At 33.8% G+C, this 15,833-nt stretch overlaps 3 protein-coding genes across 7 annotated transcripts; 2 read left to right on the forward strand and 1 right to left on the reverse strand.

Annotated features, from left to right (window-relative positions):
* Positions 1–9,453: 9,453 nt before the first annotated feature.
* Positions 9,454–12,984, forward strand: LOC104774422 (uncharacterized protein At5g41620). 2 transcript variants are annotated; one of them, XM_010499059.3, is made up of 4 exons: positions 9,454–9,639; positions 9,763–10,317; positions 11,019–11,141; positions 11,544–12,984. In XM_010499059.3, exons 2-4 carry the CDS (start codon positions 9,826–9,828, stop codon positions 12,813–12,815), a joined length of 1,887 nt encoding a protein of 628 aa, XP_010497361.2. In that variant the 5' UTR covers positions 9,454–9,639; positions 9,763–9,825; the 3' UTR covers positions 12,816–12,984. The 2 variants fall into 2 exon arrangements, with proteins under 2 accessions (XP_010497361.2, XP_087347947.1); XM_087491821.1 differs by having other exon boundaries at positions 9,485–9,644; positions 9,769–10,317.
* Positions 12,910–13,309, reverse strand: LOC104774325 (uncharacterized). The gene has a single exon (XM_010498987.2). It carries the CDS (start codon positions 13,284–13,286, stop codon positions 13,095–13,097), a length of 192 nt encoding a protein of 63 aa, XP_010497289.1. The 5' UTR covers positions 13,287–13,309; the 3' UTR covers positions 12,910–13,094.
* Positions 13,310–13,628: 319 nt separating this feature from the next.
* LOC104704426 (uncharacterized) lies at positions 13,629–15,422 on the forward strand. Of its 4 annotated transcripts, none has more exons than XR_015584715.1 (4): positions 13,629–14,044; positions 14,513–14,564; positions 14,676–15,045; positions 15,129–15,422. XR_015584715.1 is itself a non-coding variant. In XM_087491877.1 (4 exons), the coding sequence occupies exons 2-4, from the start codon at positions 14,504–14,506 to the stop codon at positions 15,289–15,291; spliced, it is 594 nt and encodes a 197-aa protein (XP_087348003.1). In that variant the 5' UTR covers positions 13,821–14,044; positions 14,349–14,503; the 3' UTR covers positions 15,292–15,422. The 4 variants fall into 4 exon arrangements, 2 of the variants coding, with proteins under 2 accessions (XP_087347974.1, XP_087348003.1); XR_015584724.1 differs by having other exon boundaries at positions 13,809–14,044; positions 14,644–15,045; XM_087491877.1 differs by having other exon boundaries at positions 13,821–14,044; positions 14,349–14,564.
* Positions 15,423–15,833: the final 411 nt, after the last annotated feature.

The following is a 15,833-nucleotide window of genomic DNA, read 5'->3' on the forward strand; positions in this document are numbered from 1 at the left end:
ACGGCTGTCTATAAACGTAAAAGATAATCTTTAATTTTGACAATTAAATTTAGTTATAATCGGATAAGAAATCATAAATATCACTTTCTTTGGAAAGAAGAAAACAGTATATTTAGTTTGTAAATGAATCTGTGAGACAGGAATTGAAAACGAAAACAACAATAGAATGCAGTGAAAGAAGAAAAAAAAACGAAATAAATAATGGATGATTTTGGATTTAACGATTGAGAAGTGAGGTGGTACATACTAAGCAAAAGTAAGAAGGTACAGAGGATACTTACCCATGACGCAAGTGAGAAGCTCAAGTTGTGGAGCATGTGCTTTGCCTTTCCGACACACCATCGCATGCATCTTCACTTCTACTTCATACCATCCCTTATGTTTCCTCTTTCTCGACTTTTTATTTACATTTTTATTCTCTCTTTTTCTTTTTCTAATCATTTTATCATCGAGAGGAGGGATAAAGACTTAAAGGTTTATTTCTGAAATCGACTTGACTTTTTAGCCCTGTTTCTCTCTTCTTTCCTTTATGATACTGAACAACCATCTTAGTTATTTATACTTCGATACTAGTTAATGCTTAACATGCAGTGATATGTGACAAAACATATAGTTTACCTCAATGAGAAGTTGACAAGAGTGTGAAACATTTGATCCATTATTCCATTTTATAAAAAGAGACGCAGTTATATATATGTGTGTGTATTGGGGTTGAGTAGAGATGCAGTAAGATAAGAGAAAATTTTTGGTTGCATATACATGCTTATTAGAAGTTGCTTTCTTGTTTGATGGTATAAATTGCCTAGGGGAGCTAGGAAATCAGTTTATTAGAGTCAAAAAATATTTGAAGGGGTCAATTAAGTTATTCATTTTTTTTATAGAGGTCAATTGTGCTATTTTACCAGGGTCAATTAGATTTTTTTCTAATATTTCACCTAATTTTATAAATTCACTATGGTCAATTGACCCTTATGACTCTAAGCTTACGACTCTAAGCTGCCTCCGCCTTACCATCTTAAGTCGTGAGTAAATGAATAGTTTTGTGAAAAGAAATGTGTGTGTATATATGTAACTTACCAAGCTACCAGTCTACCACAAAAATTTAAGGGGACGTGCAAATGGTTACGTGCGTGGTCCTCTTCTATTTTATTTGAAGTTTTTTTTTCTCAATTGTCATTTTAATTAATATATTATCATTTGTAAATTATAGGATCATGAAATATCTGTCACGTGCTTTCAGGACAATATCATTGGTGCTCACACGTTTCTTTTTTTCTTTCTTAATTATCTCACAAAATTAGTAGTATATATTAGTTTAAATTTTGACAATAATTCCCTCTCTGAAAAAAGTTCCTCTCAATATAAATATATAATTAACTTAGTTTAGACCATATCTGTGTTATAGGTTCTCGTATTCCTATTCATGTTCTGTAAAAGCTTCAGTTGAGGTCAAGTCTTGTGACTGATATAGTGATATATATAACAAGAGTATTATATAATAACCGAAACAACTTGGCTTTCAAAAATCATTGTCATTAAGAAGAAGAAAAAACACAATAAGATTTGTTACAATTGGACTTCGTGTTTCACTCCTTTCCTCACACTTAATCTATGTCGTTATGTCATTGTTGCATAATTAAAAAAGGACCGCAGGACAAATCTGACATGATTTTCCAGGTCGATTTAGAGGCACCTTTTTGCATGTACGTCTGCAACTCGACCCCATTAAAAATATCATATTAAACTAACTCTTCAATTCACTATAAGTTAGTAGTAGTATTTTTAAGTATATTTTCGAAATAAATAATTAATTAAGTCAAACTAGTTTAATTTTTATATTATTAATTCATTAATATAGCACATGTTGTGGGGGGTATATCCCTTCCCACGAATAATAGAGGTTGTTGGTCGCTTGCTTACTTCGTCTTTTTCTAATTAACAATTCTAAGAAAGAAAGAAAAAAACAGGTGTATCAGAATTATACATTAAAAATATGCATCGTAATAAAAATAACATCAAAATTATTATTACACTGCCGACGTTTTCCATCAAATCTTTAACTATTACATCGGGAATTTCTAAATTACTATCAGCAACACAATTCAATCATCCAATAGTATTGTGTTTATTCTAAATTACTATCAGCAACACAATTCAATCATCCAATTAGTATTGTATTTAATAATTCAGAAACGTTTTTTATAGTCACAAAAATAAACTTTCCTTTTCATCTAATTCAAGAGGCCTTTTCAAACAAAACTCCATTAATTAGGAGGCTTCTTTATACGAATATATAATTGAACTGAGATGTCTAACATTTCCAATGTACTTGACAATCACTTATCTAGCTAGTGACCTCTAACTGATTAGAATCCTTTTATATAAAAATTAACAAGAGAAGAGTTTCTATTAATTGGCTAGCTTCACATATCAATAATGCTAAATTATGTATTCCATCACCTAACTAATTTAATTTGCGTGTTACAATATTGACCTGTCACTTTTATCATTTTGATTGTACCTACATCCTAGAGCAAACTCATTTACGATTATTATTTTGTATCATAATGTTAAGTTCAGAAAGTAAATTAGTAGACAATTTACTTAAGAAATTGACAAACGCTTAATTTACTAATATTAGTTCTTATTATTGATGTGATCTTTAATAAATCCATATCATTACAGAAAAACAAACAATTTCTTATACTATGAAGACACAAACACAAAGTTGTGTCATGCGTCATATATATTCACGTCATTAGTTTGGAAATAATGAATGATAAATTATAAGATAACATTTTACCTTTCACCACGCATTAAAGGAGCTCATTAATCATTATGATCTGCATGACTGCATCAAACTTCGTTCTTCTCCGTACACCAAATTAGTCTGAAAGATTGATTATTCGATTTGCAACATAGATAAAACCTCTTTCATCGATGTCTGCAATTCAGAAGTTCTTTAACCACTGGTTTGAACTTTGAAGGAAAAGGTTCTAGATATTCATTTTTCTTATGCTCTTTTACACTTTAACCTAAATATTTTATTCATTTATTTCAAATATATTTTTTGTTGGGTGAAAATACAATAATGTAAACAAGCATGTTTTTTAGGTTAATCAAGATCGGAAAGTAAAAACCGAATTAATAATAATTTTTGTATTGCAAAATAAAGGTAGATTTAACGGGTGACACATTTTAGTTTTAACCTAGTCTCTTTTTGCGAACAAACTTTCCAACAAGAGTCTTTTAATTACATTAATTGCCTTTTTCAACAAACATTACAGCTTGTTTAGGTACGTCACAGTCGTATACGATCCCACAACTTTCTCATCAAACTCGTTATTTCAACTTTTTAAAATATGAATTTCCATGTTACAAAAACCTCTCTAACAAAAAAAAAAAAAAAGTGTTGCGAAATCCATTTAAACCCTATAAAACTACTCCATAGCTATTTATTTGATTAAAGCTATTTATTTGATTAAAGTATCAGGAGACCAAAAAAAGAGTTCCAATGAATGCGACGTTGCCTAGCTTATACAAAGATCCGAAACAATGTATATTTTTCTTTGAAATAATTAATTTCACTACTAGCAGTTTTTCTCTCTCTTTAAAAAAAAGTGCAGTAATGTAGTAGAAATCTTTACTCCAAAATAGCAAGAGAAGTGATGTGTTTAATTTTAGTTTTGCATCTAAATATGTGATCATTTTGAGGTTCATAGAAACAAAACAGATAATTACATTATTTATGTATTTTCAAAATAAGAAAAAAAAGTTTTTTTTTTGGGTCGTCTGATAGAATCCAAAAGAGTCTGAAACAAAATAAAAGAACTGAAAAACAAGAGCAACACAAACTAAACGTCTAAACATAAAAGGAACATCACATTTTAGATAACACTTGATCGTGAAGCCAAAAAGACTCTCCAAACGCCAAATATGATCTAAACCTTCCTTCCCGTGTCACACTGCTTGCAATCACATTCGCCATTTTATTTGCATTCCCCGCCACTTGATAGCATACCCACGAAGAAAAGCCATTAAGGATACTATGGATATCAGTCAGAAAAAAAAATGTTTATGAAGTATATAATCGTCATTTGGATGAAAAGAACAAGCAAATAACACAGTTTCTGATAACGACATCGTTTAGTATTGTAGGGTTATGAGTTTATTATTATCGGGTCGTTCTAATTGTTTTCAAACAGTTATAACGATTTTCATGATTTAAAAAAATTACATGAAGATAAATACAGCAAATATTACGCAAAACATCATTAGACACAATATAAACTGTTGGTTTTGAGATAACAATCACATACATTAGTAATAAATAATGGGTAAATAATGTAAGTATATATAAATACACGACATACACACAAATATATAGGATTATAATGATCTCTTGAGCACAAAGTAAAGGCACGAGGGGAATCTGCAATGTACTTCGTGGAGGGTTCCTAAAAATGTTAAATATGCAAATTTCTTCACAAAAATGTTCAGAAGACGACAAAATTAGTTTGTCATTTATGGAAAGTGGTGCGAGAAGCTTCATGAAACTCAGGGTAAGTTGCTACTTTTGCTTTTTATTATTTTCTATTTCTGACATTTTCTCCATTCCCTAGCAAATTAAACACCGCTTTATGAATTGTTTTCTCCAATATTTTCTCCGTTTAGTTTTTTATTTTATTTTATAATCTGAATCCTTTTGGGTATTTGATACTATTTGATTAATAGTTATATACACATTAAATGATGCAAGTCATGTTGAAACCAGTGGTGTAGCTTCTGCATGATATATATAAATACGAAGGGAACAATCGAGATGATTAAAAAAAAAATGTACCCTATAATATCTATAGCTATTCAAATTTTTGTTTCAATGGCTTTAATGTTTCTACCAACATTTTAAGGGTTAAGAACTATTATAAAACGTTTGACTAAAAGAGAAAAAAACTACTATAAAGCAAGATAACTTAAACTAATCAGTCTCTTACCTTTTTACATGTCGTTTCAAAAATCAGCTAACTACCAAAGTAACCTCTTGATTTGTTACAAGCGTTTCAAGAAAAGCTAATGATGGTGATTTAACGTATTATGTGTTTGACCTCGTTTTGATTTATGTAGTAATCAAGTTGCTGAGAGATAGGAATTACAAGGGAAACGTTCTCAATGAGAACTTCTCATATAAACAGCGTCATTTCTCTTTAAAAATATATATTGGTAATTAAACAATTATATAATACAGTTAATTTTTTTTTTTGGACTTATATAATACAGTTAACTTAAAGACAGTAAAATCTTTACAAACCAATCCTAGAGTGAAGTAATTCCAGTCAGATATTTTGAGAGCTAGAAAGAAATATATCTGCATGTGGGAAATGTATAAATCTGATGATAATTTTCGTTTATCAATGATCATATATGTAGTTTTATATTTATTTCTCCTAAGTAGGGGACCAAAGCTATTTGTTGTATATTCTATGAAACCAAAGCTAAATGCCCGGAGGGAGTGGACCACATACTATTTCTTTAACGTCTTTATTTGTTTGATGGGTTTAAAATATTAAAAGATACATTACATATCTGCACTGTTCAGATATAAATTTATGCAGCCGATATCTTAGACTTAGACCGACAATATAAAAAAATCTCAAGTATGTTAAGGGAAGAAATAAGAGTAAGTAGCAATATTATCGGATGTCCCCAAAGGAACATAAGACACATAAGAGTAAGTAACGAACACCAAAGCTCTGTAGAGAAAACATACCAATAGAGTAAACTATAAGAGAAGTAGAGTAAACTGAAAGATAACCAATTATCAAAGATTAGACAACCGATAAGAATAATTATTCATTTTACTATTAGAAACTATAGTAATTTACCATACTGAAATATTTTGACTGCACAATTACTGCATTAACGGATATATCAGTAACGTACATGTGTTATTGATCGTGTTAAACTGTTGACTATTTTGGTTCAGCCGCAACTATAGATTACACGCAATACTTACAACGTTCTATCCAATTTTGGAGGACAATCAGACTTTTTCTTTTTAACAACGGAGGATAAGTTTAACAAATGTAGAAGACAAAATATTCAAAACTGTTACGTACGTACAAAACTTATGATAAAAATAAAAATAGAAAATGTATAAAATTGATAAGAGAAAAAAAAAACAAAAAAAAGAAGGTACGGCTAAGTTTGGCGGTTTTGGAGAGTTGAAAAAGAATGGAAGATGAGATGAGATGGAGATGGTGGGACAATGAGAACAACACACAATTGCACGCCTCTCGTCTCTCTCTCTTTCTTCTACCCACAATGCGTCAAAGATTTCATCAGGTCCCTATTCTAGTAGTATATGACAGGCCCCATTTCATATTTAACCCCGTTTTGCTTTCTCCTTTTCACTTTATTTACCTTGAGTTTGTTTCTTAGTTATCATTTACATTGTTAGATCGATAACTTATAAAGCCACAATGGAAATGAATTTTATGTACTGTCTTAATTATTCCAAATGACAATTACATTTTACGGTGTAAAATATACGGTAAAGAAAAAGCAGTAAATAAAGCACTGTGTTTATAAATAACTTAAGTTTAAGGGTCAAATATATATTATTTGCTTCTTTTTATTAAAAAAGCACATATATCCCTGTAATGCATAACTCTTATCTTCAAAGAACTTGACTTGTTGACTTAGCTCTTCGTCAATGAGAGCGAACATGTTCTTTGGAAAGCATCATTAGTGGACAAATGCCTGAATAAGATTAAAATTAGAATCAATCAATTATTTGTGTTTTATACATTACTACGATACAAGTCATTGTATATGTAATGACAGATAAACGTTGAGGAGATAATAGAGAGTTTTGTTTTTTTTTTAAATTAAAATATTATTATTTAGTTTGTTGTTTCACGTGAGAGAGAAAAGAAACAAGAGTGGGCTTTTAAAATGGGCCCACAGTGTGGCAGTAGCAGGCTCTGAGAGAGATTAAAGATAGAGAGGGTAAAAAAGTGGGTCCCACAAGAAAAGCCCATGATCCCAAAATTTCCAAAGAAAATGGAGTGAGACAGACATTTTCTGTGTTTGTCCGAAAGCCACTCACGCTTTTTAATAATTATCTCTTCTTTTATTCTGTTTTTTTTTTTTTTTTTTTTTTTTTTCGTATTGTAAAATTGTATTTCAAGGTATAACAGAATGGTAATTTATATTTGCTTCTGGGCACAAAAGGATGAAAACATGCTATAGTCGGCAATGGTCCACTCTCCTTTTTTCTTGTATATATTTTATCTAATCTTATATATCCATCCAGTATACTGTATATTCATTCGTTCGTTTCATAGGTCACCACATTTTTTTATCCAGTACCCGGTAGATGTTGATAGTTGTGTTTTTAATGGAGCATCTAGAAGATCGACAGTCCATATTTTCAATTATTCATGCAGCCATACCATAATGTAAATGTATATATTTTGTGTGTCAAAGTTTTTACAACTGAAAAAACCTAGACTGTTATAAGTTAGAACACGCCCACAGGTACCTTAATCAATGGATGCATGAATTAAATATAAAAAACATGTATTTTGGCTTTTGGGCATATAGATATCCAAAATATTCCGTGACTACGTAGCATAGATATCCAATTATTCGGGTATAATTTACATAAACCAAAGTACTAATTCATACCAAAAATAAAATGATGTTAGAAGTTTAATACAACAAAGTGACAAACCCATTAGAATAAAGTTTTGAAACCATTTCCATAGTTCTTTATTGGGCATTTAGATCCTAGTTGGGCCTGCCTAACTGACTCGTATATATTTTAATCTCTCTCGTACTTTTTGAATGTTTACTACGCAATTAATTAATTATATACACTATGTATTTTGATGTTTTATTTATTGGCACCTATGTATTTTGACATGAACACAGATCCAACGTAACTATTTCTAGGTTGAATTGTCTTTTCAAAATATTTTTTCTTTTTTCCTTTCGGATTCACCATTAATAGTAACAAGTGTTCTGTCAGAAAGTACTCGGAAAACAAAGTGTACTGTGTTTTTTGTAACATTAGAATTTTGAACAAAATACTTTAAGTTACTTTCGGCACAAATAGTTACATCAGCTAGCATTTGGTAAAAACGACGTGGCAGTGGATTTTATTTGTACAGTTAGATATTTTTAGTTTCAATTGTTCAGTTTAGTCAATTAATAACCGACTAGTGTATAGGTACATATCTTGAGAACATCATACTAGTATTCATGTTTTATGAAATCTGTAATATCCATATTCGTATACACATCCATCTACACTAAGAAAGAGATTTTGGGAATATATAAAAACTTCAAGAACCGAATTGAAATGATTATCTAAACACATGGAATAATAGATAGACCCATATGTAATGAGTAATTTAAGCACACACCGGTTCACTCTCACCGGTTTAATAGACAAAAAGGGGTACATGGGAACATGATCATATGATTTATGAGTCATAAGCATGAGATTAACACGATATGGGCTCCACCTTAGGATTATATACCAAACCAAAACGAACCACACTTTCTTAGCCTATCTATATATATATGTTACCTAAATAAAAAATCTTGGTTCGATATAAGATTACTTGGTCTTTTATTGATTCACACAATAATTGACTTGACCTACAGAGTGCTTTCAGTTGAGATCAAGAGAAATATATCAATTTGTGTACCATTCAAAATGATCGTTTATAAAGAATTTTAAAGAAACCATTGATGCGTCACGTATTTCACATATGCGTCATTGATGGTCAAGTGATCAAATGTACTAATAAGTCTAATATCAGTTCAAATGTTAAATCAAGTACATTCAACGCAAACACGAAGTTTAAGAAAACACGATCCAATCTCCAGATCAACTCATATAAAATCCCATTCCCATCAAGTTCCTTATTTTACTTTTAAGCAGATGTACTTTATCCTAACCGAAGTTCTCAACGATCCTTCAAACACTGTGAAATATAGTTATATAAATTCAAAACTTCACTACACAAATATTTGGAAAATAATATATATGAAATTTGCCGATCCGACCTTAATTTGTTATGTATGGATATAGAATTCCAAGGAAGTCGATCCAACCCTAACTTATTAAATAATTTAGAAACTTAACAGAGTACTATTCTTTATTTTATTTTTTTCGGCCACAACATTTAAAAAAAACAAACAAATAAAAAAACCGGACTAACCCAAAACTGAGAACCAAAATATTCAATCTACGTTATGGCTTCTTAAACAATTTACAGTGCTCCGATTTAAGTAAATATTTTCGGTTTTCGATTTAATTATATCGGTTTAATTCGGTTAACAAATAATCCACCCTGTAAATCACGGAGCAACAACATCCATTATCCCCCACAGAGATCAAACCACGTGGACATGTGACAGTGTTCCTTATCACACAGGATCAGTACTCCAATCATCTTTTTCTTTTCCCTTTACACTTTCAGCATAACAACACACACTGATACCAAAAACCGCCATTTCCTTCCAAATTCCCCTAAAATTGCGAAGTCTTCACTTTTCTCAATCCAAACTTTAATCTCTTGTAGAAGACGAAGGAAGAAGCCATAAAAATGCTCTGAAGTTTTCTCTGTAAAGTGTTCTTCATCACTCCTCTTCTCCAAAACTTCGATTTTTTTTTTGTTTGTATTTCTGCTTTACAGATCGGTGATTATTTTTTTTTTGTTTTTTTTGTTTTTGGGTTTATGGTAAAAGGTAAAGAGAGAGAGAGAGAGAGAGAGAGAGAGAGGAGGAGATCTAAGGATTGTATTTTGAAAAATGCCGAGGCAAAAGCAAAGCGTAGAGAATCTTCTTCTACTAGGTAAAATCAGGAAACGTGGATGTTCATCGCCGACGTCGTCGACTTCTTCGATCCTCCGTGAAGGTTACAGGTTTAAAAGAGCGATCGTAGTTGGTAAAAGAGGAGGATCCACTACTCCTGTACCTACATGGAGACTCATGGGACGATCTCCTTCTCCACGAGCAGCTGCTTCCAACGGTTCTTTATTACACGCCGCGTCTCCGTCTCACTGTGGGAGCAAATCCGGTAAAGTAGCTGCTGCTCCTGTTTCTGCTAGGAAGTTAGCTGCGACGTTGTGGGAGATGAACGAGATGCCTTCACCGAGATTGGTGGTGGAGGAGGAGGCTGTGCCAATGATTAGGAAGAGTAGGAAAGAGAGAATTGCGCCGCTTCCTCCCCCGAGATCGTCTGTTCATTCTGGTTCTCTTCCGCCTCATCTTTCTGATCCGTCGCATAGTCCAGTCTCTGAGGTAAAAAAAGCTTTGTTGTTGTTGTTGTTGTTATGATTGGTTGAGTGTGACGGGAATGTGCTGTGATTCCAAGTTCTTGCTGGATGCCATGTGCTTTAATTCTCTGACCGATCAAAGGAGAGAGAGAGAGAGAGAGAGAGAGGGAATAACTATTATACTAATATATTGATATTGGGGGAAGTTATAAAGATCTCTCAACTTCTCTTTAACTGATACAAAATTGATAAATCTTTGTTGTGATTCTGAGGTCTGAATTTAGTCAAAGTTGTGATTTTTCTTTGGCAACCTCTATGAGTATTATATTCATTCAAGGTCGTAAAGCTTCTGATTGATGTTAAGGAGTGGGATTAGAGAAGAATAGAAAACTGTTTTGATCTTCGGAATCTTTTGTCATGTGCTCTAAAAACAACATATGAAAGGGCGTTTCTTTATAAGTTTGGTGCCCGTTTATTCTTGCATAATTGGGCTCTTCTACTAGTTTTTTTTTTTGTTTCATTCCTTCATCATATGGAGGTAGTTAGTTGGTGGTTTTTTAGAGGTTGATTTATTGGTGAATAATTTAGGCCTAGATTCTCTTATCATTGAGACCTAACAAAGTTGTATATAACGCTAAATCTGGCTATGGACAATGCGAAGAGTTTGGCTTTCCATGCTTACTTTACTTCTATCGGGGAGCTGAGAATCTTATTGATTTTTTGTAGAGGATGGAAAGATCAGGGACTGGAAGTCGCCAGAGAAGAGCTTCATCAACTGTACAGAAGCTTAGGCTTGGAGACTGCAATGTGGGGGCTAGAGATCCTATTAGCAATGGCAGCTTCATGGATGTAAGTTTAATTCTTTTTCTTTTTACTCTTTGGGGCTGTTTCTTTGAGCATTGTGGAGAAATTTTTCTATATGCAGCTTTCATACTTTTGTGTCAGACCAATTTCGGTTTTTGATTGAGCTGTTCGTATCAAATGCTACTAGAAGAAAGTGCTTGATTGAGAATTATAGGCTCTGTAGGCTGTTAGTTGAGATTGCAGTTAGAGTTTCCAATTCACTTTGGACGCTTACATACATAAAATCTTTGTTTGTTATGCACATAAACCTCACATTTACGTCTACAAGCAACTATGAGAGACTGACTTTGTTATGATTTAGATTGTTTGCCTTGATCATCTGTAAATCCACTATGCGTGCAACAAAGAGATTTACAGATAGATTTCACATGGTTTTTCCCAATGTAGATTGAGACTCGATCACGGGTGGAGACACCGAATGGATCAACTGTGGGAGTCAAAACACGGTTGAAGGATTGTAGTAACGCTCTCACAACATCAAAAGAGCTTCTCAAAATCATTAACAGGATGTGGGGTCAAGATGATCGTCCATCTTCTAGCATGTCTCTCGTCTCTGCTTTACATTCTGAGCTTGAAAGAGCTCGCTTACAGGTCAATCAGGTAATTCACGAACATAAACCTGAAAACAATGACATCAGCTACTTGATGAAGCGTTTTGCTGAAGAGAAGGCAGCATGGAAAAGCAACGAGCAGGAAGTTGTCGAGGCTGCAATCGAATCTGTTGCTGGTGAGCTAGAAGTGGAGAGGAAGCTGAGGCGAAGGTTTGAGAGCTTGAACAAGAAATTGGGCAAAGAATTGGCTGAAACAAAATCAGCTCTGATGAAAGCAGTGAAAGAAATCGAGAACGAGAAGCGAGCGAGAGTGATGGTCGAGAAAGTTTGTGATGAACTAGCAAGAGACATAAGCGAAGACAAAGCCGAAGTTGAAGAACTGAAGAGGGAATCCTTTAAAGTCAAAGAAGAAGTCGAAAAGGAAAGAGAGATGTTGCAGTTAGCAGATGCATTGCGGGAAGAGAGAGTGCAAATGAAACTCTCAGAAGCTAAGCATCAGCTCGAGGAGAAAAATGCAGCTGTTGATAAGCTAAGGAACCAGCTTCAAACCTACCTCAAAGCGAAAAGATGTAAAGAGAAGATCCGTGAACCGCCTCATACTCAGTTACATAACGAAGAGACTGGAGAGTACTTGAACCACCACCACATTGGTTTCGGTTCATATAACACTGAAGACGGAGAAGTCGAGGATGGAAATGAAGAGGATTCAGGAGGAGAAAGCGATCTTCATTCCATAGAACTGAACATAGACAACAAGAGCTATAAATGGCCTTATGGTGAAGAGAACAGAGGGAGAAAATCAACGCCAAGGAAAAGCCTTTCTCTACAAAGAAGCATATCGGATTGTGTTGATTGGGTTGTACAGAGCGAGAAGCTTCAAAAGAGTGGAGGAGATGGAGGATTGGATTGGGGAAGATCTATTGAGGTTGAACCTAAAGGGTATTTAGATGAAACACTAGCTTATAAACCAAACAAGGCTTCTTCAAAAGATCACCATCTCGTCTCAGGTTCGAGACTAAGTAACTTCCGTGGTGGATCCGTTTCAAAGTCGCGGTTATCAGATGCCGCCAAAGGCGAAAACCAGAATGCTAGGAAATCAAGATGGTAATATGATCATGCAATTCTTATTCACATTTTCAGCGCAGAGATAACAGAAATCTAAAAGACAATTATTACATCTACATTTTCTCTCTGTTAGCTAGTTTTGTTCAAAGAGTGATTCTCATATATGTAAGTGACTTTAAACATGAATTTGAATGAACTGGTAATGATCCAAACATGTAAGAGCATGAATTTTACACGAGCTGGACATTTGAGATTCAGTTCGCCTACACCCCTCACAAAGACCCCAGTAATAACAGACTAATAATAATAATATTATTGAGCTCTAGTCGTCGAGCCATTTCCTGAGTCGATCCTTGACGAAATCATTCCGAGCCTTGACGCGATCTTGTTGCGGTGCGATGTTGGCAAGTGAAAGATACGCTCCAGCGACGAAGAGAGAAACGCCCGCCGCGAAAAAACCCACAGACACCATTAATTGCCGCCTTGTCGGCGGATACGACATAAAAAACACCATTCCTACCCTTTTTACTTAACCAGCCGTCTTTTGCAAAGTCTGTTTAATACTTAACTGTTACTGGGCCAGGCTTTTTAATTTGGGCTTTATTCTTAATATCCAGTTTCTATATTAACTTTCACTATTTTAAGGTTTTAAATAGTTGTTGTAGTAGTAGTTGAGAATTATGAATAAACTCGTGCTCAAAGCCAAATCTTCAGTGTTTTACTTTTAGTGTCCGATCTCAGTTCTCAGGAACATATATTGTATACTACATGATGACATTAATGTTTTCCTGATCTTGCGTCTCTTAGGTAGGTTCTTGCAAAGCGATAAAGACTAAGAGCATCAATATCGGGGGATGTTAGTGGGGTTTTTAGGTTTATGAAGCAAAAAAATAAATGAAAGGAAAAGGAAAAATTGAAGAGGCTCTCTAATACAACATACTGAAATCAAAATTAAGAAACGCTACGTGTCCATTTTTCATTGGTTAACAGATAAAAACAAAAAGTTAATTTTTTTTTCACGCATATTTCTCTCTTTCTCTCTACCTCTCTACCTCTCGCGATCAAAGACTCGATTTGATGTCAGAAAGATTTGCTATAATCGGGGTAATAAAATCAATGGAGTGTTGGGTCGTAGGCGATTTGAATCGGCGGTGATCTTATCGGAGGCGACTGTAGAGGTGGCGATTTCAATCGTCGTTGTGATTGTATCAGAGGGGATTTGAAGGAGAAGGCGATTCAATCAGAATAGATTGGATCAATTCGATTGAGAGGGTAAGTTTTTGACAACAGTAGTATGATTAGGTAAACTGTTAGGTTGATTTGATTTTGGATGCTTGAAATTAGGGTTTTTGATGTTTGTTCGAGTTATTGGATTGTTGGTGTGTTCTTGGATCCGATTGATAATTGATGCTTTAAACGGATTAGGGTTCTTGGTGTGCATGTGTTTGTGTTCCGATTTGGTCCGTTTGTGTTTGTTTTCCGAGTTGTTCCGTTTGTGTTTGTGTTTTGAATTGGTTCGTTTGTTTACCGTTTGAACGGATGTGGGTCTGTTTGTGTTCTTGACACATGATCGTAGAGGAAGAAGAAGAATCGAAAAAATGATTAAAGTCCGTTCTTTTTCTTCCCTGTGAATTCCACCGCAAACCCAAGAAACAGAACAAAAAAAAAACTTCATTTTATTGTTCTCTCTCTCTTTTGGTCCAACTTGTGTTGTCTACTCCTTTGGATTTAATGGTTCAGGACAACTTGGGCTGGGAACCACTCAAGACTCTTGGCAGCCTCGACCAATCAGGTTACTCTTTTCTCTTATGATTCAGTTTGGTTTAAATAGTCAAAAAGGTTGAGTTCATTGGAGGTACATTGTGTTGGAGGTCACTTAACGGGATCTGTATCATTCAAGCAGCTGTTGGCACTGATAGAACAATATTAATCAGTGATGCTGGTGAAGTTTATGCCTTTGGAAAAGATTGTTTTAGCAAATCTAAGTCAGAAGTCCAAGAAACTAAGCTGATCACAACTCCTCAGCGGGTCAAGTCCTTGACGGAGATCTTTGTGGTACAAGCTACGATAGGAAATTACTTCACGGCGGTTTTGTCGAGAGAAGGCAGAGTCTATACATTATCATGGGGAAGCGATGAAAGACTCGGTAATGATACTGACCATAGCTGTTCGTTGCCTCAACCTCTGTTGGGTGCCTTGGAGAACATCCCTGTCGTGCAAATTGCTGCTGGCTTTTGCTATCTCCTTGCTTTAGCAATTCAACCCACCGGCATGTGAGTCCTTGAAACGTTTCCATTGTTCTTAACCAAGTTTAATTATATGTGCTTACCATTGCCATTTTCTTGCTTCTATTTAGGTCGGTGTACTCAGTTGGATGCGGTTTGGGTGGCAAGCTTGGGCATGGTTGTGACGACTGTGAAACACAGCCTCGTCTGATTGAGCAGTTTGGTTTTTTAAACATTGAACCGGTTATGGTCTCAGCAGGTACATTGTGTGTTGATGATCCGTTTTGTTTTTGATGTTGTTATTTGTGTTAGCTAATGATGATTAGTAACTGTTTCTGTTCTTGACACATGATTGTATAATTTTAGAGTACATTGTTATCTCCTTTTAAGAATTGCACTTGTAATATGTATTAATGTTTTTATTATGTTTTCTATGCTTCAAAATTAATTAAAATGCAATATTTTCTAATTTAATAAAATTCTAAATGTTTACACATTTATACCACTTCTATTCTACTTAAAATTTTTAAATTTAAAAAAATAATATTTTAAAAAATAAGAGACCCAAAATTAGAACCTACCAATAAATAAAAAAAAATTTTATCTAAGAGACTATGAATTCTTATATTCAAAACAATACACAATTAATTCATAAAAATTTAACAACCCATTATAAGAGACTACCGATTATTATGCTCTAAAGAGTAAAGAGTAGGACTAACAAAGACACAATGTTCAGTTAAAACTTTAGCTTTACTTGAGAAAACATTCATAATACCGTTGCGAGAATTATTACTTTAGATTTTGTATTGTGACGTAGAGAATAATTAAATTAA

The sequence above is a fragment of the Camelina sativa genome, chromosome 1, assembly GCF_030686135.1.
Source record: "Camelina sativa cultivar CO46 ecotype springtype chromosome 1, ASM3068613v1".
In the NCBI taxonomy this organism is placed as follows: domain Eukaryota; kingdom Viridiplantae; phylum Streptophyta; class Magnoliopsida; order Brassicales; family Brassicaceae; genus Camelina; species Camelina sativa.